The 23,938-nt window shown below is 45.0% G+C and overlaps 1 protein-coding gene across 1 annotated transcript in view; it reads right to left on the bottom strand.

Moving 5' to 3' along the window:
• INSR (insulin receptor) overlaps positions 1-23,938 on the bottom strand; it is a 64,006-nt gene that overhangs the window by 38,574 nt on the left and 1,494 nt on the right. Inside the window, exon 2 of the mRNA XM_071452257.1 lies at positions 16,243-16,794. Within this exon, the coding sequence (XP_071308358.1) occupies positions 16,243-16,794 (552 nt within the window). The remainder of the gene's footprint in view (positions 1-16,242; positions 16,795-23,938) is intronic.

Raw genomic sequence — 23,938 nt, 5'->3', positions numbered from 1 at the left:
CAGAGCAGACAGAGAAATATTCCTGGTGTCCTGGGTTTCCACAGATCAGCAAATGTGGGTTTAGACCAGATAAAAGAGTTTGGAGCCTTGTGCCACCTTGTCCTGCCGTGATAGTGGAAGAAGTTGTTGAATGGAGATACGGGAAAGGTTGAGCTCAGTTGTTTACAGAGGAAAGGGGCAGATAACAGGAGAACTCTCCAGAAACAGCCTCCTCTGTGCCAACCTTCTGCTGTTTAAACTGAGGAGTAATTATTATCTTCTGCACTACACCTGCTGCTGGGGCATTTCTCTGCAAATACATATTTGCTCCGATGTGAGTTATGACAAGCAATATGGGAAACGTGCTAAGAGGAGCTCTCACATATGTAAACACACACATTTTGCTTATATAATATATAAAATATATCTAAGTCATCTCAATATGGTGAAACCTGGAGGAGTCATCAACCTCAATGGACCCACAATGCCTCTGGTCACTCATTCTTCACCTTCTCAGTGACAACCTTTGCAAATGAGCTTCTCCAGCTCCATCCTGAGACAGGTGTGCCAAGTCCCGTGCAAATTCAGATTTTATGGACGGAGATTAGAGCCCAATATCATCTCTTATTTTTGGGGAACACCAATGTCATCTCTTATTTTTGGGGACAGGACTTCTTGGGCTACAAACCTCAGCCATGGAAGGCCCTCATCTTCTTCCACTGGACCCTCAGGACAGGCTCCCACTTTCATGGATTTTATAGACCTTTCTGTTTCTCTCCCTCGTCTTCTTCCACTGGACCCTCAGTGATCCATGAAATCACTTTCATGGATTTTTTAGACCTTTCTGTTTCCCTCCCTCATCTTCTTCCACTGAACTCTCAGGACAGACTCCCATTTTCATGGATTTTTTAGACCTTTCTGTTTCTCTCCCTTGAAGGTTTCCACTCCTGCTCTCCTCTGCCACCCCAACTATTTATACAGAGATCTGGATGTTTCCCACCCAAGTATCCCTAATATTGTCCAGACAGAACAAAGAATCAAAGAAACATTTTCTTTTTGTGCATTTTAAGCAGTGATGTTCACACCATGGCTGCAAACCCCTTGTGAACTGGACTTACAGAGCAAAGCACCTCACACTGAAAAAAAAAAAAAGAATTAATAAAGAAATTAAAACTCAAGACTAGGTCTGTTTTCATTCTCTGGCACCTTTCAATCGAGCTGATTCCCCATGCAGGTACAAACAACTTGCAGGAATCAAGCAAAGCTGTTGGCAGTTGAGCCCCAAGTACCAAAACACAGAGTTTGATTTGAAAACACAGCAGCAACTGTTAAAGGTGGGACAAGTGTCACAAAGTGCACACCAGGATAGCGACCAGGAGCTGTAAATACTTCACCCAGTGTCTACAACAGGGCTGTTGTGCCATTCTCTGGCAAGCAGGTCAAGCCTGCTCCTTGTACTTTGTGTTCAAAATTACATGGGAGCTTAGTGTAAGGGATCAGAAATAACCACCCACCCACCTCTGGTTGGCAGCTGGGTTCTTTTTCAATATGCCAGCCCCAAAACTGACACCACATCTTCAGGCAAAATATTGTATTTCATTCTGTACAGCAGAAGAGATGATTTGTAATTTAGACCAAGACCGGAATCTTTAACGTTAATTTGGGGCATTTCCCTGTAAAGCTTTGACTGTAATTTTACTCACAACAATAATGTTGAGGTTTTTTTTTTTGTTGTTATGGTTTGTTAAATTTCAAACTTTATTACAACCCAAGGATTTGGTGTTATCATCCAACGGTTGATGCCACCTGGGAGCCTCATGAAAACTTCCTGTTAATATTTAACTATTTATTACTCTCCAATGTACAGCATCTTGTAAACATCCCTGTTCACTTTAACTGCTCCTACCAAACCTGCTCACTCACTGCAACCCCAAATCACAGGAAAGTGGTCCAGGAATGTCCTAAAAATAAGTGATTGTCCTTCCAGCTCAGGATATTCCATGATTCTATGGTTCTACGTGAGAAAAGAGACAAATGGAAATACACACAAGGGCTTGGTGATGGTTTAAGAGCAAGCTCCATCTGATTTTTCCAAACCCAGGCTATTACTTTTACCTACAAATCCCGTCCTGAAAATGAGGAGTGATGATAGGATCAGGGCAGGAGGCAAAACATCCAAGCTCTGCTTTCTGCAGAGATAAGGGAGGGACAAGATTCCTTTCCTCAAGGCCAGGAGGAAGGATGTTGTAGTAAACAAGGCATGAAAGAACGAAAGCTATGCTGCCACGTGGGGATGAGGAAAGATGGAATTTTAGATACGTTCTATAAACGTAATCCCGACACAGAAAACAACAAATCTACACCAAAACAGAGGCAGAGTTTCCAGCAAAAATGGAGCTGTCCATAACTGAGAAAGGCAATGGAATGGGAGGAAGTATAAGATTAACCACAAGGAGATTATGCTGATAACTAATGATCTACACAGAAATGTCAGGCAGAGGTTAAGATTTTAATCTGGGCAGATCTCATGGCGCAGTCATGAATTGTAAACATTGAGACTGAAACCAAATTTGTGTTTGTGGGTGACGAGACTGAAAACAAAGAGAGAAAAGGAAGGGGATCACTCCAGATCCTCCTTTCTTGCTCCAGATCCCCATTCCTGCCTCACCTTCCAGAGAGGATGAGGAGAAACAGAAAGGCAAAGCAGCACCTGAAGGCCAGGTGTGCAAAGAAAGGTGAATTTCCCCAGGAAGCAGAGTTAACTGGATCTATTAAAAATATTTTTTTTTCTGAAATTACCAGGGTGCATGGACTGTTCAGTGCACAGTCACTGCCCAAATTTAAGCTCACCAGGAGCACTGACACATCCATCCTCCACTGATTTCCTCAGTCCTTCACACACTCTACAGGTGTCACTTCAGCTTCCCTTGACCTTACAGTAATTTTTTCCAAAGCAAATCTGAACTGTGAAAAGGGGAAAGAATGCAGTATCTTGTTAGCCATCATCAAATCCATCAATTCTGTATAAAATTGTCTCAGCTCCTCAAGTTGTGGCCTCCTCAGCTCCTGCCCATTCCCCTGCACACCCTCCCCTGTTTGCCCAGAGCTCTACACACGCTTGCCACAGTTTATTTCGAGGCATAAGAATTTCCTTAGCAGGACTGAAATAGATACTGTTTGCCTGCAGAGCCAAGCAATGTGCAATGTATTTTTATTTACTACTCGCCCTCGTCATCCTTGGCATACCAGCAATGCCCATTTTCAAGTAATTCACTGTATACCAATGTGGCACTGCACAAATTCTCCAGCTTGGCTCTTCCCAGATATCCACTGGCTTAACAGCTTCTCCTTACAAACACACTCATCCCTGGAGTTTTTTGTGATTGTGCCACATCCCTCTGCTGCTCTGACCCAGATGCCAAATGAGAAATTATAAAAATGACCAAAAGTCACACAAACACAGCCCTGAGGAAAACCAAACGACTGGAGATGAGTACAAAAACCATTAACTACATTGCACAAGCCACCCTTGGAGGCCATTAATCTATGTCTCCTTGTAAATTATGCAAGAGAAAGTTGTAATCTGAAGGCATTTAATGCCAAACTGGTTGTGCCATCTCCACAAGGCCAACAACAGGGGAACTGAATCATCCAAAGTTACCCTGAACTCAGGAGATCTTGGATTCTCAATCCTCCTTCCACAACAGTTGATGGCTCCGACTGTCAATGGTCAGAATTGTGAAAATTCTGCTTTATTCCACACCATAGTAAGCTCTTAAAATAAAACTGGCTGTCACTGAGGTCACAGGGAAGTGCAGGAGTAGTGAAAATCCCATTATCCGTGCTGGGCCAGCGGGAGGAACAGGATCTGCTGACATCCCCCACCCCTGCAGGCGTGTGCCACGGTGCTAAAAACCTTCACTTTATCAGCACAGGACTCAGATACGGTCTAATCACCAGCTGCCATCAGCATTGTCCACTGCAGAGCAATTAGGATTATTCAGAGCTCTCTAATTGATGCCACAGCCACACACCTGCAGATCCCTCATGGGGTAGTTACTGGGGAAATCACCTTACAATGGAGAGAGCCCTCTGGGGAAAAAAAATGACACAAATCAGCACTACCAAGCAAGAAAAAGAGAGGGGACTCTCCTCTACAAGCAACCTGAAGCCCTATCAGTTTCTCCAGGGACAAAGAGCCTTTTTCCTCACCAAACTCCAGAGGTTTCAAGGCTCAGCTCGGAGCTGCTGGCTCTGGAATCAATCTGCCAATGGAAGGGAGCCCAAGGAGTTTTGGAGATGCCACCCAGCCCATCCACCTGTCCAAGGCCACCTCAAATACTCCACCTAAGATGTTTCTGTTGGCTGTTTGTCTAAATCTATACTAAAGTTAAATTTTGCCTTGAATCCTTTCCTGCATTGTCCAGCTGAAGTTTATGGAGGTCACAAAGCAGGACCCAAAACCTGTCAGTGCCAGGAAGAGACTGACTGTACCCCCAAAAACCATCCAGCACTCAACCCTCTGCAGAACACCCAGAACACCACAAAGGAAAACAAATCCCTTGGCTCCAGCTGCTTGCTGGGCCCTGTTCAGCCTCCTCCAGCAGCAGAACAAGGCGTGGATCTGAACCAGAGCCACTCCAAATCAGGCTCTGGGACACTCAGCAGAGAGAGTCACTGGCAAATCTGAGCACTGAGAGACCCACAGTGCCTTTGAAAAACACAATCTGAAGTTCTTTTTGTTATCACAGATTAGAGCATGTGGAAAAACAACTCTTCCCTGGTGCTGATGAGCAAAGAGCATCACGAGGCTGCTCCTCCTTCGGCCGCCGGAGCCATGCAAAACACGGGGACGTTTTTCTTATCACACCCACCAAATTCACACACTGTACAGGCTCAAAGCAGAACATTTCATGTTTCCCAGAACAAAAACTGACACTCCATGCAGATACCCAGCTCCAATGGATTGGTTTTGTGGACTAGAAACTCGATATCCGAGCGCTGAGAGAGCAGCCAAACACTACACAAATTATTTAAGCAGCTCTGGAGATAAGGTAGAGGAGAAGCCTAAGGAAAATCTACACATGGCATTTATTTTGCTGATTTAATAATTAATTGTAAAGATGCTGATGAGGTGAGAAGTTGTTTCATATAAAGCACCAGTTTCTACATAAATTGCTTTATCCTTAAGTCTCCAGGTAAGACTGTCCTGTGTGCTATGCTCCCCTTGCCAGAAACAGAGTGCTCAGATTCCCAGAGCCTAAAATCCACAGAACTGAATGAACAGAGAAATAGTTTATTGAGCTTTAAAGGCTTCCCTTCAAGTACTGTTTTAAAACAAAAGCTTTATTCCTTTAAGCCCTGTTAAGGCTCCACTGGGCGAGACTTTCAGACACTCAGACATGACACTGAGGAGCTCCATTTCCTCTCTGGCTTTTGAGAGCTTTTGAGGGGTACTTAGAGGGAGCTCTTGGACTCCTCCATCCCAAACTGAAGCTGTGTAAACACATCAGCCTGACTTCAGAAAGATGACATTCAGAAAAGATTGAAGACCAGAAAAAAACCAATCCTGTTCATTTCATTAAATCACTGCTCTATGTTTGCACTACCCAGAGAATATAATTGGATTGTCTTTGCAGAAAAGACAAGAAGAACATTTGTCTGATACTCAAATTTTAATGAATCCTTTCATTGCTCATGAAGTATTAAAATCCTTGCAGTGCCGTAACGCAACATGGATGTGCTTAATGAAGTTGCAAATGGAAACAGAAAAATGCTTTGTTATCCTGTGATGTCTGTGGAATTGCACATGCCTTACTCCTGAAAAACCAACACACAGGGATAAGGCTCCCTGCACAAATCCTGAGATTTTCTAATCAAGCCCACCTTCAAGTGCAAACATTCTTTATGTACTTTATCAATCACAAAACGCTGCTGATAGGACAGAGTTTGTCTGCAGCCTCTGTGTGAGGGATTTCCCAGTGCCCAGGTCAGTGCAACAGCTGGAACTTGACTTTTTTCCTGCAGGTTGCTGAGTGAACTCTCAGTTCCTGCAGATATTTCAGAGCAAACAACGCTGTCTCACTCCTTAAAGCATCACTGCCAAGTTCAGCAGCTCTGCCAGAGACCCCAAATAATCCATCCCTGCTACAGCCAGTGTCACACTTGGGATCTTCACCTCCATGGGGGAAAATCAGCCAGCAAAAGTCAGCCAGCAAACAGCCCCATTGTGTGTCATCAAAGTGCTGTGTGAGAGCATCACATCCCAGCACCCTCTCCACAGGGAAGGAGTGACTGCTCCTGCCCCTCTGGAACACCTTGGAGAGCCCAAACTCCTGCCCTGGACCCCAGCTCATAGGGTTAGAGCCTTGCAGTGCAATCATCCTGTGTGCTCTCAGCATAATTCAACTCCCACAGCTACAAAACCAGAGAAAAACATCAAAAAATTGGGCTGGAAATTACGGCTGCACAGCCCCAAACCTGCCTGCTCCCTTCCCTTCCTCTCACCCTACAGTCCAACTGGCTTTGCTTTGATGAACACACTGGGACCAAGCTCCTCCCTCCCTGCCCCAGACAATTCACATTTTAAAAGCCACTAAATGAGGAATTGTGCCCAGGGCTCAGAGCAGAGTGAGCTGAGAGGAGCGGGAGGGAGCAGCAAGGCAGAACCACAGACGTCACAGGCGTTTGCTCTGACCTCTGACAAACCTGCTCCCTAAATTCCTTTAACTCTGACTTAAAACCATCAGTCTTGTGCTGTAAGCCGAGCTCAGGCTCAGCTCATCACATCAGGGGCCTGAAATTCCAATGTGGCCACACACCAGCACTGATCCTGTGGGAGTCCTAAGTGGCCAGAGCTCGATGTGTGCAGCTTCAGAAGCCTCCAAACTGCGCTGAAAACCGACTAAAAACACCTTGAAAGTTACACACTATTTATCAGACCAATATTGCTAAATATCTGCCACCCTTTTATGCCTATGAATGAAGCATAATTCCTGAGAGGGGTCACAATTCCTGACAGTTCACCCATCCAGCACCTGCAGAGTGGGAGCTGAGCTCTGCAAAAGCTGAAACTGCCTGAGTTACGATTCCAATGGAGCAGCAGCTCTTGGCATCCTTGGAAAAGGGCACCTCTGACCTGATACACACCATTAAAACCACATTTCTCCTTCGGGAGTGCACCAAAACCATGCAGACCCTGAGTTCTTTAGAAACACGCTGAAGAGAATTAATCCCAACTTTCTGCTGAATGCCATCCCTTTTGGTGGGATTGCCTTCAAAACATCATCTTCCTCAGAGCCTTCACCCCTCCAGGTGCCCAGGAGGCAGGGAAATGAACACCATCTCAAATGAAGGAATTCCTGCTGAGGGTACAGAAGCTCCTTCTGCACAGAGCATCCAATTCCAGCTATAAAACTTTCTGGGCAAGAACAGGAGCCCAGCATCCTGCCCTGTTTTGTCAGTTTAAACCCAGATTCACCAGGAATCCAGACTCTCCACACAAAACCATTCAAGCCCTCAGCCAGCACTGGAGCACTGCAGGAGCCAAAGTTAATTCTCTGTTTGTTTTCCATGTCACAAGGCAAAAGGGAAGCCAGGCCGACAACCTGCAGCGACGTCAGCCCGTGCCCCCCAGTACCCTCAGCCAAAAATCTGAGATAAAGACAAGGCAATGGCTGGGATCCACATCTCCCTGCACACTTATGCAATGCCAGACAAAAACTGGGCTCAAAGCAGGAATTGGAATAACTACAGGCTCAACCCAAGCAGGCAATCCCAGCCAGGACCCCCACAACTTCCCCTGAGCCAACCTTCTTTCCTTTCCCACCTACCACCAGCCTTAATTAAGCAGCATAAACATCCCAGCAAGTTCATTCACATCCCTCAATGGGAATTTGCAGACAATTATAGGATATAATTGGGAAGCCTCATCATTGAACTTGTACCCAGCTATTGTTAGAAGCTGAGAGGAGGGTGAGTGTTGCTTCCTCCACGACACGGCTGGTTATTCCCCAGCTCTGTAATTAATCAAAAGGTCCTGAAATCCTCAACCTTTCAGTTAGAAATAATCTTTGTGCTGGTCACACCTGGGGGGTTTTGACCTTTTTATTGTGTTTTGTTGGGATTTTTTTTAAGCGCAGCAATTATTTACAGAGGCAATCCCTGTCAAATCCAATTCCTGATAGGAAAAGATGTTTCAGAGAGCTTTGCCAAGTGACATATTTCAGTTGGTCTGCTCACACACTCTGAATGCACTTCTTTGTACAGACCCAACAGTTCACAATCCCTTCACAGCCTTCAACAACAAAGATTTCAAGTCCCTTCCCTGTAAAATCAGAGACTGCTGTGCCATCACAGAGCTTACATTTATTCTGCTCATTTTGCCTAAATCCAGGAAGGGACATCTGAATTGCACACAATTTAGAATACTTTTACAAGTAATGAAAAGATTTAAAATGCAGAATTTCATTGCCCTGCCTTCATGAAGGAGGTGTAAAGGAAAGAAAACACAGAATACACAAGCACCCTGAACATCAGCAGGATTTGCTCTGAATGAAACACATCTCCTCCTCCTCCCTGAGCAAACACATCACACCAGGTGAACCATTTCCTGCTCTCCCATTCATGCATTACCAGCACATGTTAACTCTGTCACTCACTGTTATTATTGTTATTATTATTATTATTATTATTATTATTATTATTATTATTATTATTATTATTATTATTATTTACATTCTCTGACTTCCCCCTTGCCCACCCAGCCAGCAGCATTTTCCAAAGATTGTGTCTGCCAGGTCTCCTGCTTTTTTATCTAACAAGGGATAGTGCAGGTTCCATTGTTTAAGCAAAATAAAAAAGGTAACTTGGAACTGTTGTTGAAGGGGGAAAAGTTCTACCTGAAGCACCCTTGGAACTCCCAAGGAGCCAATGCCAGGATCAGACAGAGATTTAAGAACACCTTGAGTATCCTCAGTGCTGAACCACTGCATGGAACTCCCCTCAATCTCCTCAAGGGCCCAGACATCAACCCCATTAACAAGTGGTTTTGGGAAAGGCTAAGGTGAAAGAATTAAAATAGCAGCTATTTTATATATTTTATATTTATTTATTTATTTATTTATAAATATATAAAATGTGATATTTTATATAATTCTCCTTTTTAACTCCTCAAAAACCTTCGCCTTGACAAGATTTTTGTACAGGAATTCAGATCTCTCAACCATGGGGAGGAATTCTCTGTGTATTTACATTTCTAAAGATGACATGGGTCAGACAGTTCCTTCTGAAGTGCTGGTGGGAACTGGGGCAGGAGCAGGAAATCTTCACTTCCCAGCCCAAATTTAATAAAGGTGCAGCAGTGAAGAACCTGATGAAACATCAGCTCAGCTGCACATGTGGGGATTTCTCAGCAAATTCAGACCCTTTATATTAAAATCCTACAGCCCTGCACCAACCCAGCTCAGTGGAGAAAAGCTGCTCCAGTTTTTCCCCAGCTTTGTTTGGTGTTTCCAAAGGAGCATTGTTTCCACCCCTTCTCCCCCAACTCTGGGCTGTATCACAACCACCAAGCACCATAAATCTCTTAACTACTCTTAATAAGCTCAAGTGAATTAGTTTAGGATGTCTCAGTGCTGGCAAAGTGTCACCAGGGCCCCAGCTATGGGCCCTCAATAAAACTGGAGCTTGGCAGGGTCAGCACAGACACCCCAGTGAGATTATCCGGTGTCAGTTCCCATCTGGCATTTGTCAGAGCAAGGGAAAAGAAAAAAAAAGGCAACCCTTATCAGATCTCCAAATAAAAGGAGCACTTCCACTTCATGTAGTAGCAACTGGAAAAATTTCCTTTGTGTTTGAAGCTTTAAAAATATCTTTGCCCTTGAGGTTGGCTGAGTCTGCTCAGCGCTTCGAGACCCCTTTCCCATACAAAGGTAATAAAACCAAGCTCATGGTTACAGAAATTCCCAGCACATAAAAATTACAGGAAGCTGTTGCTAAGTAATATTTCTACCTAAGTAAACATCACAAAGCGTTTCCCACACACACCTCTGAACTTTGTTATTCAAACCTGCCTTGAAGAAGTTCAGAGTTGCAGAATTTCTGCTGGCACTGGTCTGGCTGAGAGTGCTCGGTGCTGTTTCTCAGCAGTTGAAAGACATTTCAGGCTGAGCAGTGTTTTTTCTCAGGGCTTTGTTGTGCTGCTTGTACTCTGGGAACAAAGCAGCTCCTCAGTTCCTTACCTGTCCCTTATCTGTCCCAGAATTTTCCCCAGATAAATCACAGGGAAATGAAAGAGGGATCCTGTTGTATTCCTTTGTCTCTAGACCTGTTTCCCAAAATGATAGAAAAAAACATAAATCATAAAATATCCTAATTTGGAAAGGACCCACAAGGATGATGGAGTCCAGCTCCTGGCTCTGCACAGAACAACCCCAAAAATCACTCAAAACCAGGAAAAACATTATTATTTTCACACAGAACCTTTCTTTAGCAGCTCTTTGCATGTCAATTATTCCACATTGTCATCTTTTCCATTTGCTGCTTTACGTCCTCTTCAATGGACACAAACTGTTTCATCTACTTTCCACAAAGTCAATATTTTGCCACAAATTCTAAATTGCACTAATGGAGAAACAACTTTTGTTTTTATCATAAAAAAACAAGATAATAGACGGAAAAAAGGAGTCTACTGACAGACCTGAAATGGCCCACACTGATAATAACTCAAATTTCCTGGTAGCACGAAGCCCCAAGATGGAGCAGGTAACAGATTCCTCCAAAGGTTTCATTCAGGATGAACAAGAGAACTTGAATTCTGTATTACCTTCTAATGAACGAAGCCTGTAGTTCACAGAATTATGGAATTAATCTCAGAATGGGTTGGGAAAGACCTCAAAGCCCATCAAGCCATGGCAGGGACACCTCCCACTGTCCCAGGCTGCTCCCAGCCCTGTCCAGCCTGGCCTTGGGCACTGCCAGGGATGCAGGGGCAGCCCCAGCTGCTCTGGGCACCCTCTGAGTAGAGAATTTCTCCCTAACATCTGGCCTAAATATTTCCTCTTCTAGTTTAAAAACCGTTCCCCCTTTTTCCTGTCACTACTTGGCCCTGTAAAAACTATTTCAGATATCCATCCTTATATCCCAGGAATGTGGCCCTCCACTGTCTGATATTGCAGACAATTTTGCTGGTAATTTTTATTTGGCCATTCCACTTTTCCTTCCTATTGCTTTACTGCACTTCCACATGACCAATAAAAGGCAATAAAAGGCTGAACCAGCTTTTATAATTAGACTGTCAAAGCCATCAGCCTGCTCCAAGTTCTGTATGGACACAGCAGCCTGACTGCAGGGAGAATTGGCAGGAAATCCTATTTCAGAGGGAATTGTTCCTTCCACAAGAGGAGTGACAGACATATAGAAAAAAAAAAAAAAAAAAAAAAAGACGTGGAAAAAATGCGAAATATGAAAATCATGTTTGGCAGATCCAGAGCGAGGTCTAGGACGTGGCATTTCCAGCATTTTTGTTGTCTGCATTCTTCAGCAAAGACGCTCTCTGCAGTGCAGGAGCAAGAAGTACATTTTGATGGCAATAAAATAACTGTGTTTGTGAAAAAAAAAAAAAGCCCTGTTGAAAATGTCAGTGAAGAGGTACAAAACCCCCAGAACAGGAACAGCACTTGGCTGCCATAAACAGCACCAGGCTAGACCCAGATTCCAAACAGACTACACATTTCCCTCCCTGCCTACCCAAAATATAACATGAGTTGGCCTTAACTGAACTGACTCGGTTTTCACACCAACATGAGTGATTTAGGAGGGGAAAAAAAAAAAGAAAACTCTGAGGAAGCACATCCTGAGGGATCTCAATCCATGGTGCTTCCACCTACACATCCCTGCACTCAGACACAGAATCCTCAGTACTGCCACTGGCTTTTCCAAGGGTGCAGCTGCCCACAAATGATTTCAGTTCCTCCCCACTGGTTTCATCCCCAACCTTTGCTCCAGTGTCTGTAAGAGGATCCTTTACTTTGTTGTCCTGAACACTGTTATCACCAAGTGAAAAAAAAAAAAAAAAAAATTCCAGGCTGGAATTGTAGCTACAGGGATGATTCAGAGGCTTGGATGTGTGCCTTGGAGATAATTCCATGCTATAACTGAAAAGTTAGTTTTGGAGTCAACTGGGATATTTGCAATGATTAAATAAAGGAATAATTAAATAAAGGAGGGATAATGTGGAGCAACCACAGAGAGCTGGCAGGGGAAGGGCAGGGAATGGTGTGGAAGAGATGGGGGACACCAGGACCCCACTGCAGCCCCAGCTCTGCCACTTCCCACACACACCAGACCCTCCAGAGAATCCCAGAGTCCTGAGGGCTGGACAAGACCTTTGAGATCAAATCCAACCCTCAGCAGCAGCACTGGGCTCATCCCCAACCCTGTCCCCAAATGCCACATCCCAAGTGCTCATCCCTGACCCTGTCCCCAAGTGCCACATCCCGAGTGCTCATCCCTGACCCTGTCCCCAAGTGCCACATCCCAAGTGCTCATCCCCGACCCTGTCCCCAAGTGCCACATCCCAAGTGCTCATCCCCAACCCTGTCCCCAGGTGCCACATCCCAAGGGCTCATCCCCAACCCTGTCCCCAAGGGCTCATCCCTGACCCCGTCCCCAAGTGCCACATCCCGAGTGCTCATCCCTGACCCTGTCCCCAAGTGCCACATCCCAAGGGCTCATCTCTGACCCTGTCCCCAAGTGCCACATCCCAAGGGCTCATCTCTGACCCTGTCCCCAAGTGCCACATCCCAAGGGCTCATCTCTGACCCTGTCCCCAAGTGCCACCTCCAAGTGCTCATCCCTGACCCTGTCCCCAAGTGCCACATCCCAAGGGCTCATCCCTGACCCTGTCCCCAAGTGCCACATCCCAAGGGCTCATCCCTGACCCTGTCCCCAAGTGCCACATCCCAAGGGCTCACCCCCAACCCTGTCCCCAAGTGCCACATCCTCACTGCCTTTGGTAACCCCCAGGGATGGAACTCCAGCACCCCCAGTGCTTCACAGCCTTTTCCATGAAGAATTTTCCCCAATTTCCCATTAAAACCTCCCTTGGAGCAACCTGAGGTCATTTCCTCTCATTTGCTCCTTGAAGAAGAGACCAATCCCCACCTGGCTGTCCCCTCCTTCCAGGGATTTCATTTTCCAGCCTTCCCACAGGTACTCTCCCAAATTTCTTGCCCATTTCCTAATATTTTCCAGCGAGACTCCAAGCTCAGCAAGCTGGAAAAGCCAGTCAGCTTGGGACTTGTCTCTGTCAATTGACACCCACTCTGTAAAATCAAAACAATCAATATTTACATATCCTTGAAGGGTTTTTCCCTGTCCCAGGGCAGCAGCAACAACTTCCCATCCAGAGATGCAAAAAAAAAAATTAAAAATTAAAAAAAAACCAACCAAAACAGGACCAGGAGATTCTACACCAAGTTTCATTAACCAAACCAGAGGTACAAATAACCTGGGTTAAAAACTCCGCACAAAACCAAAGTTCCCTCTGAAAATGATACCGAAATTGCTGCATTTCATGCTGGTTAGAAGATAAAGAGAAAAAAAATAAAGAGAATACACTTAAATCCAGAGAGCCAGGAGACTTGAGCACAGCATCAGCTGCTGAAGATTCCCAGATAAGCTGCAGAAACACAGAGGGAAAGATTTCATGACATTAATACCCTGGGTACTGGGTATTGTAGGAAATTTAGGACTTTTGAACAACTAATATGATCAAGTGGAAGCTGTTTATTGTTTCCATTATAGTTTTATAGATTTTGTAAACTGCTAAATACACATTTTTCAATGGGTGTTTTTGTTTTGTTCACTTGGGTTTTGTTTGTATTTTTTGGAGTACATGATTGGTTATAGTTTAGGTGTTTTACAGTTTTCTGCTAACCAGTTTTTGTGGTCTTGGTATTCAGTTTCTCAGCCTCTTCTTTCTTAATTTAGCACAATTTTTGTTCTAATAGCTTTGACAACAAACTTAGAAGCAGCTTGGCTGGGGCACACTATGCACCCTTGCAAATACATTGCAACAACTGGGAGCTGCTGTGAGGCTCTTCAGGCTAAGGAAAGCCAAAATACAATTCAAACAAGCTTTTAATAATCTTGACAAAACAATTACACACGCTAAGGATACATTAGGGCTGGCAGGAGAACAGAGAGGCAGCGATTGCACCGGCAGGTTGGCTAAATAAATGTCACTTAATCTCCACCACTGGCGTGTGCTCAGAGTCTAAAGGCTACTCACAAACAGACAGAAAAGGTTGAAAAAACCTCTCAGGCTGTCAAAACAACTGCAGAAGCACAGGGGCAGGTGTGACAAGGCACGGGATCACACAGATCCCAGCCTGTGCAAATCAGAGGCCACCAAAAAACTAAAGTCCAAATCGTTCAAACAAAGATAAGCCTGGCTTGTTAAGTGGTTTGGGAAGTGCATTCCAGTCACTGCCCAAATATTCAGGAGCATTTTTTCCCTACTGTTCCTTCTGCAAGGGACACACAAAACCAGAGCATGTGTGTACAGTGCTTTTTGAAACCATTTTCTGATGGAAATCTCAATTTCTGGGTCAAACAGACTGAGCTGAGGCAGGTACTGGACAGGTGCCCTCCAACAAACTCTTGCATCAGAGGCTCAGGAGTTCAGATTTCTGCCCCAATGGTAAAATATTATCATTAAAATATTACATTTCTCCAGGTTTCATGGAAATAGGCAGTTTTTTAAAGGAGGGAAAACCATCCATTCCACTCTGCTCCAAAACAGCCCCAGAAAATTCACAGGAATTTTGGGGCATTATGTTCTAGGCACTAAAAAAGTGCCAATTAGACCTTTACCCTTATGAAACAGCAGAAAACACAGCACATGAAATGCATAAGAAACCAGGTTTCAGTGCTGATGTAACTGCATACCTGAAAGTTTATAAATAAAATGCTTTACAATCTTATTTTTCATTTTAAAAAAGGAACACACGTACACACTTGCATCTTCTTGCTCATACCCTGTTATTCTGGCCACAAAAAATAACCACTTTCTTTAAAAGGAAGCTGGACGATTTTGGGGTGAGGAGTAGCAGAGGGGAAACCACATTAATTGCATTAGTTTGTGCATACTGGTAGGAATTCCTCCTCAAATTTGGCACTTAGCACTCAGAGCTGCCCTTTAAAGCTTGGCAAGAATTTCTCTGCAGCCCACAAGTTTCCTAATTTCGTCTCAGGACACACTGGTTCGTTTGGATGCACGACCTCCAGAAAGGCAGACAACCCTAAATGTGTCACTCTCACCTCAATTCACTTTGCTCCCTGTCAAGTCAGATTTAACATAAATCAAAGCCAATATATAATTAAAGCTAAGCTTAAGGTCAGTTCCAAGTTTGGAAAAAAACAAATCTGTATGAAATTAAAAGCAACTCTAAAACATTTGAGGGAGGACTTGGGTGGCAAGAGCAGTGAGCTTTTTGAGCACAGCTTCTGCCCTGAACCAAAGCCCTGGGCTCAAAGCTCTCTTATTTCACCCTCTGCCCCATCCAGCTCCTCTCTTCTCCTGCAGGTCTGACTCCAGCTTCTTTGTGCAAATGCTGCTCACTCATCCCCAGATCTTGCACCTTTTTATGGCAGGAAGGTTTTGGTGAAGATGGAATTGCACCTTTCCAGAATGGGGTTTATTCCACTGAGACTTTTCCCCACTGTTGTGCTTCCACCTGCTGCAGCCTCTCAGTCTGGACTTTCATTCCCTCCCCAAACCCCAATAAAGACACTCAGAGTACCAAGTGTTATCCAAGACACTCACAGTCCATTAAAATGGTGAGTTCTGGGCAGCTCCTGACTCTGCAGGAGAAACAAACACAGAATTCTGGAAGGTGTTTGGAAGGTGAAAGAACTCCTCAAACCCATCCCAAAGGTTTTCTCTTCCTCTTCTAAGGTCAATTTTCAGCCCTGCTTTTAGGAATCCATGCTTAGGGGTAGCAATCAGCACCTGCCAGGCCTCCAAGAACCCCAGAGTGGTTTGGGTTGGAAGGGACCCCAAAGCCCACCCAGTGCCACCCCTGCCATGGCAGGGACACCTCCCACTGTCCCAGGTGCTCCCAGCCCTGCCCAGCCTGGCCTTGGGCACTGCCAGGGATGCAGGGGCAGCCCCAGCTGCTCTGGGCACCCTGTGCCAGGGCCTCACAGGTCAAAATTTGACAGCAAAGCCCCAGATGAGTCCCCTCACCGTGCACTGACCTCTCTGGCAGCGATCGTGTGTCCAGCAGCGCTCGATGAAAATCCCGTTTATCACCGTGGGGGGACAGTTGCTCTTCCCTTTCACAGTGCCTGGGCACACATCTCCACACTCCTCTTTGTCATCCTTGTTGGCCACGATGTAATTGTCTTCTACAGAATCCAGAATCCTGGACCAGTCAATGGTGGACAGGTAGCAGAGCTCGTTGTTCTTCTCGATGCGCACGGCGCCCCGGGTGATGTTCATCAGGTTGTAGAGGCCAATTTCCTTCAGGTGAACCATCTCAAAGATCACCAGGGCGTAGTTGAAGAACAGGTGAGTCCCTCTGATGACAGTGAGGTTGGGGAAGAGGCCCTTCAGGCTCTCCAGGCCATAGACACGGAACAGCAGCAGGTAATCTGTGATCATGGTCAGCTTGGGGAAGCTGAGCTCACGGAAATCTTCGGGTTTGGTTTTGAACATCAGCAGGATCTGCAAGTGGCCCTCGATCACGGTGCAGTTCTCCAGCATGTTCAGCCTGGTCAGGTTGTTTCGGATGTCCATGCTCCTGCAAACTGGGAGGCAAAGGAGAATTCATTTATTTAATTGTTGGGAGTTTTCCAAACTCTCAGTTTTGTCCAACAGCTCCGAGCTCCGCTGGGGACTTGTGGCCCTCTCAGCAAAGCAGGCTTCAAGTGTTAAGAAATACACTGTGGGGAACATTCCCTGGGATAAGGTTACAAAACAAGAGGATTTCATCATTTTTTCTGCCATCTTGAGTTGCCTGTTGCCTCTATCACGACTGCAGTGGTAACAGCAGTGCTGGGACATCACAAAGGGAAGGGATGGCTGGGCTGTTTTCTTCAGGTAGCTGCCAGCAACACACCTACCTCATCTCAGATTGTGCAATTAATGCCAAGGGATTAGAGGGAGGCATTTAGAATGGTTGCAGGGAGGGGAAGATAGGAAAGAATAATGGCCAGAGATGGTAGTGCTTGGGAAGAGAGCAGAAAAACCTGGAAATGCACAGGAGCACAGCCCACGCTCCTGCCCAGACTCTGCTGACAGGAGTCATTTACTACATTAGTAATTTTTGCCCTGAGCATTCTTTTCAGATGAGGTGTTGGGTTTTTTTTTTTTTTTGTGATTATTTTCTCAAGGGTGCAAATCTCCCTCTCTTGACTACCTGGGCAGTTTATTTCATAGAACCAGGAACCAAAGAACTGGCAAAGTGAACAAATGCACGAAGCACAAATTAGAAGGTAAACTGAATAATAGGAATCCAGGAACCAGCAAAAGGAAAAAGTTTGAATAGGAAAATATTTTTTCAACTCTAAGCACAGGTAAGAAATCAAGAAGGAAATTTGCAGCCCCACACCTCTACAGCACAACAAAACAACCCTTGTGTGACAACCCCTTTGAAACCAACTTCATAGAAACATCAACCACACCATAATGTTCAAATCCAGGTGGATTCTTCCTGAATTTTTCCTTTTTGAAGACTGCATCCACTCAAAGGATTCTCTCTTTTGTCTACAGCTGGCTCAGTGTCTTCCCTCCCCACTTCAGAACAAAAAACACAGGCTCTTTCCTCTTTGTGTCACTATATGTAAAGTTCACCAGCTATAAAACCACCACATCACAGCTCCAAGGGATCACCCAGCCTTACAAAACTGATGTGGACACAAACATTTCACAGGAAGGATTGTCTGACTCCTCCTGGTTTAACACAGGGGTTAAAACCAAATTCTATGCAAATATCTTAATAATTATTCAAAAATTTGCTCCACTGACTGCAAGAAAAAAAAAAATTGGCAATACTGATATGGGATTTGCAGCAATGCTATTGCCCAATGGGATTTTTTGGCACTATATCCAAGTCATTTCATAAATTGCTTTCTGGAAGAAAAAAGCCAATGCACACGGTGCCTCAAGGATTAAGGATGTACTTGGAAAAAGTGGGAAAAGGAACCTGGTGACCAGCCAGCCACAATCCTCTGCCCCAAACTGTGCTGCTGCACATCCCAAGCTGGGATAAAAGACCTGGGGAGAGCAACAGATTCAGCTGAAACGCTCTGGATATTTATTTGCAACAAATAACATTGGTATTTCCAAAGAAGCAAGTACATGGCAGGTCAGGTCAGTGAAAGGAGAAGTAACAGAGGGACACGTAAGAAACTGAAAGACTGAATTCAACTGAAGTCACCAGTGTAGCTAAAATTACCTGATAAATTCAAAATGCAACATCTTGGTTCTTATTTATTCTTTTTTCATTATTTTGGGGTGCACAGCAGTGTTGGGGTGGTACCCACCACCAGCTGCTGCCCCACAGGACAATGCAGTGCCTGCTGGAATGGACAGCTGACCTCAAGGAAAAGGAAAGGTCAAAAAATACAGACCAGGAATTACTTGTGAGAGCCAGAGCTCCAGGCTATTGCTGGGGCTGAAGGGATGCATGAATGCCCTGAGCACAACTGCCTGTGCCTTTCATCATTTTGGGCAGAATGAGGGGAGTCACAGGGGCTGGACACAAACCTGCACCCACAGTGCCCACCTGAGCAGGGCTGGGAGCATCTGCAGTGAGGGATGGCCAGGAGAGGCCACACCTCACTGCCTGGCTTTTGAAACCAACTTCATAGGAACATCAACCACACCATAATGTTCAAATCCAGGTGGATTCTCCCTGAAGTTTTCCTTTTTTGAAGACTGCATCCACTCAAAGGATTCTCTCTTTTGCCTACAGCTGGCTCAGTGTCTTCCCTCCCCACTTAAGAACAAAAGGGCTGTGGCTGCTTTTTCAGGCTGTGGAAATCTTCCTTTTTGTGCAGGAACAGAGTTAAGAGCTGGGTGTGCAGGAGCCACCCCTGGTGCCCAGGGTGGGTGCCCAGCACTGAGGAAATCCAAGGCCCTGCCTGGCAGAGGAACAGATCCACAGGCAGCAAGGATTCTGAGAGGATGATCTGAATCCCAGAATGGGCTGGGTGTTGTTGAGAGGGACCTCAAAGCTCATCCCATCCCACCCCTGCCATGGCAGGGACACCTTCACCATCCCAGGCTGCTCCACCCTGTGCCAGGGCCTGCCCACCCTCACAGGGAACAATTCCTGATTGCCAAGATCCCATCTAAATGTCATTTTTGCAGTGGAAGCCATTCCCTGTGTCCTGGCACTCCTGGTCACTGCAGCCTGGAGTTCCCAGCTCTCACCCCTCTCCTCAAACACCCCAAACCAAATGAAATCACTCTGCTCCTGAGCCTTTCAAGCTTCTGGAGATCACCCCTAACATGAGCCATGCTGCTCCTGCTCCAAACAGCCCAAAAGCTGCTCAAAGATCTTCCTCAAAGATCTTCCAACCTCCACAAAAACTCAACCATCTGAGCACCCCCACAGGGTCCAAACCTCCCTCTCTTCCAGCTCTCCCCATCCTGACACAGATTCCCCACTGGAGGCTGCAGAAAAGGTGACCAAAGGCTAACAACTCCAAATATTCTCAAAAGATGTGCTAAGGAACAAAGGTTGGCTAAAGGTGAATCTAAAAAGAAATGAGTGAAGCTTTTGAAGAAATATAAATATAGATCTAGCAGAGCTGGAAGTACAACAGCCATGGTTCATCAGCTGCTTTTCCCCACATTTAAAGAAAAATCACATTTAATTATTTTTCAGGTTCTGCTTCAATTTAGTTTTTAAGTGATAAATGGTATCTAAGCTCCTTCTTTTTAACACCTCAAAGATCAAAGAGAATAATGAGGAATTAAGAGCATCTGAAACAAAATGGGCTTTTTAGTTGGAGGTTTCTCCATCTTTTCATGCCTTTGAATTTTCAGCAGTTTATATCTCCTGTTCATGCAGTAGCAGCTTAAGTCACCCCATAATTTATTGTTACCAAGACAACAAGAAGCAGTTTTAAGCAAAGTAATAAGTGTTTTTCCACAGCTTCTCTTGATAGTATTTCTTCTGCAAGGACAGGGGAATTAATCAACCATTCAGTAGGAAGGCAAGGCAGGTTTGATCCCAGAAGAAGGAGAGCAAAGTTGAGCCATCAATTATAACACAGACAACCTGGCTTCAAAAAACACATAAATCAGCTTTCAGGGAAATGAAAAAAATAAAAAAAAAAATCACAAATTGATTCTCCAGTAGTAGGCCCAAAGCTGCTCCTGTGCAAACGACTGGCAAAACCCCCACTACACATAAATTCCTAAATTTCAGCAGAAACAGCAGCACAGCTCTGAGCTGCCAGAGGAAGCACAGCTCCATCCCTGCTACCAAGCTGCTCACTCAAAAAAAAAAAAATAAAATAAAATTACTAAATCATCCTACACATGTTCCACCAGCCCCCCCAGAAAACCAAGCTGAAGCCACGCTCCTTAAAAAACAAACAAACAAACAAATCCCAGGATGCCAAAGCCTCTTGGACAAACTGGTTTGGTAACAACCTTCAAGTCCTGAATGAAGAAACCAGATCTGATGCCAGAGGTTAAGTTTTCAAGATAGAGTCTAACCAGGGGAATAGCTGGAACTTAAACCTTGTTTATAGTAAATCATGTGGATACCAAACCTTAATGATTCACTGCTTCAGAGCTCTGGCCTTTAACAATCAAGATCAGGGTAATCTGGCACAGAAGGATCACAAACCATTTGAGGTAACTATTGGTTAATTCTGCTTTTTTTTTTTTTTTTTGGTAGTCTTTGCTGCCTACTGAATAAACAAACTATTGCAAAAAAAAATTACACTTGCTTGGGTCAAAAGCATTGCAATTCTACATAAAGCTGATTTTTAGAAGTGGCTTTAGGGAACTGGGAAAAGGACTTTCTTGGGATTTTGGGTGATTTTGGGGATTTCTTGTTCTTTTTTGGGTGTTTGGGATTAAGTGATGAGACAGGAAAACATCGTGGTACCAGGTTAGAGGGAAGGACTGTGTGACAGCTCCTGGCCTACTGCAGCAATTGTTTAATACTCATAAAAACCATCTAATTGTGAAATATGGGTTTTTAAGCTTCAGTTCTGCACCTCAGATACCTGGAGCTGTACAAACTGGATACAGACTCCAAAATGAGCCCCTATAAAACCCCCAGGTTTCAGGGAACATCTCAGGTGCCCCATACACTGCCTGCCTCAAACCCAAATGAAATCACTCTGCTCCTGAACCTTTCAAGCTTCTGGAGATCACCATGAACATGAGCCATGCTGCTCCTGGTCCAAACAGCCCAAAAGCTGCTCAAAGATCTTCCAACCTCCACAAAAACTCAACCATCCCAACATCCCCACAGGGTCCAAACCTCCCTCTCTTCCAGCTCTCCCCATCCTGACACTCACTGGAGGCTGCAGAAAAGGTGACCAAAGGCTAACAACTCCAAATATTCTCAAAAGATGTGTTAAGGAACAAAGGCTGGCTAAAGGTGAATCTAAAGAGAAATGAGTGAAGCATCTCATTGCCCAAACCGAGGGGAAACCCCTCAAAGTCTGCCCTTAAAAGCCTGGTTTGGGCTGTCTTTATGCTCCCCTCATTTGGTTCAAACCCCAGACTGCAAACAGGACTTGTCCTGCCCCATTTCCATGCAGAGATAACCAGTGACAGCACCCCAGGAGCACTCGGGGCAACAGCGGGGTCTGTGCTGGGGCTGACGCACCTGAGGATCCTCCCTGCTCCAAAGGCAGCAGGAACAGGTTCTACACCTTGCCCATATCAACATCACTGGTATTCCACAAGGCACTCACCCCAAAATTGACCTCCAGAAAGCTCTGGGCCTTTACACTGTTCAGGGACAGCCAATGTGCTGCCTCTGCCCAAAAAAGGGACAGGACACGCTGGGTTTGGTACAGCCCTGCCCTTCTGCACTCACTTTTCCTACTTCATTCTCCTTCTTTCCCCTCCTTTATTTCTACTTTTATTCTCATAAAAAATTCATTCTAGACCGAGTCTCTAACACAGGCTTGAGGTGGGACAAGGGAACAGTTTCTTAATGAGTTTACGAGCACAAAAAGATCTGTATCAGCCAGGTATGATACTAAGAAGTAACCTATTTTAGAAGTGTGCTACTACAGCAATTCACAGGGAAATTTGTCCCACAGGATGACTTAGGCAGAGATCTCTCAACTGCATTCCCAGCTCAGATCAGCAGCAGGTACTGGAGCACATGGGCAGCTCCCAAATTTAGGGGAAGAGTTCAGGAGGGGAGGAAGAGCATTCCAAACACCCATGACTGCATTGATCAGTTTTCTATTAACCAGAAAAGGAGCCCAAAGGAAGCTGCTCCATTAGCAGATGCCTAAAACTAGGTGAGGTAAATCCCACCCTAAATACCAGAGCTAATGAACTGACAGGCATGAGTCATGTGCGAGATTTATTTCAAGAAGTTGCATTATGTTTACACAGTCATTAAAAAAAAAATACACAAAACTGTCTTTCTTCCCAAAATAAGATATATGGATCTTCATTTCATGCACACAAGTCAGGCCTTCTTTCCTTAACCCTTTCTTCTTCTCCTCTCAGGAATTCCTGAACTCAGCAACTACCCTTAACCACAAGTAGGAGAGAAGAGTGCTCTCACATGAATATTGTGCTCTCACATGAATATTGTGCTCTCACATGAAGTATTCCTAAAATATTTAGGAAAAGGGGATGGATTGAGGAGGAGAAGCTCATAATCTGGATGTAAATGTGAACTTCACCATCCACCTCATTCTTCTACTGAACCACCTCCATCTACCTGCTGCTTGCCCCCAACTCTGCCTCAAGGCACCGAAGGGGAGAGGAATTCACGGGGCACAAGGAAAAACCATGGATGGGGGGAATTCTGTCCCTGGAGAGGCTGTGTGAGGGAACACAGGGCACAATCTCCAAGAAAGCTGCCTCCATCAGAGCCGTTGCTCAGGGAACAACTTGTTTGCTCATGCAGCTCTCGTATGTGCGTTTCCCCCCCTGGTTTTTTGTTTCTGTTTTCCATCCCCACCGCGGTGCTCCGTGACCTCACCATTCCCAGAAAACTGAGCCAAGCCCCCAGAAAACAGAATCAAACACCACAGCAGCTGAAAACTCTTCAAATCAGGCTCAATCATCAGAACCCTGATGGTCCAAACTGTCTGTAGAACACTTCATCAAGTATTTGCATGGTAAGAATGACACGGAAATGTTCCAGCCCACGCTTTGCTTTGCTGTCTTGTGCCCCTGCTCCTCCATCCATGAACTCAAGAGAACATTTTCCTACCACGCTGTAACACAGCAAAGATTAGGGAGTTTAGAACACAAACATGCTTGAACCCCAAAAAGCAAATATGATTTAAATAAATAACCAAATCACAGGCTGTGCTGTGGCAGTAATAATAGTGTTTTCAAATTAGGAACTGCTGGACTCCAGTTGCACACGTATTTATTTATTATTAGTGCTATATGTCAACTGCCTTTTCCATCTCTGTTGGAGGAGGGCAGGTTTGCCCACAGCAGCTGGGGCTGACCCTCCCAAGGTAACACAGTGTCACCGGCCTCTCGTGAGGTTTCAAAGGCGTCAGGGAAGAAACTGGGTTATTTTTGAAATATATGACTTGTCCTATCGCTGGAAAAAGAGGAACATGCTGCTTTATTCCCTGAATCCCATACATATCCCAATAATGCCCATCACCGTGTTGTCTGTACTTGAACTGATTCTCTTGCCTCTTCTCGTGGGAAAGCCAACAGGCAGAATGTCTATGGCAGACATGACCCACAGATCCAGTTAGCTGT

Source organism: Agelaius tricolor, unplaced genomic scaffold, assembly GCF_023055355.1.
Source record: "Agelaius tricolor isolate 1412-34295 unplaced genomic scaffold, bAgeTri1.0.p SCAF_33, whole genome shotgun sequence".
In the NCBI taxonomy this organism is placed as follows: Eukaryota; Metazoa; Chordata; class Aves; order Passeriformes; family Icteridae; genus Agelaius; species Agelaius tricolor.
This window is presented reverse-complemented; position numbering and strand designations above follow the sequence as displayed.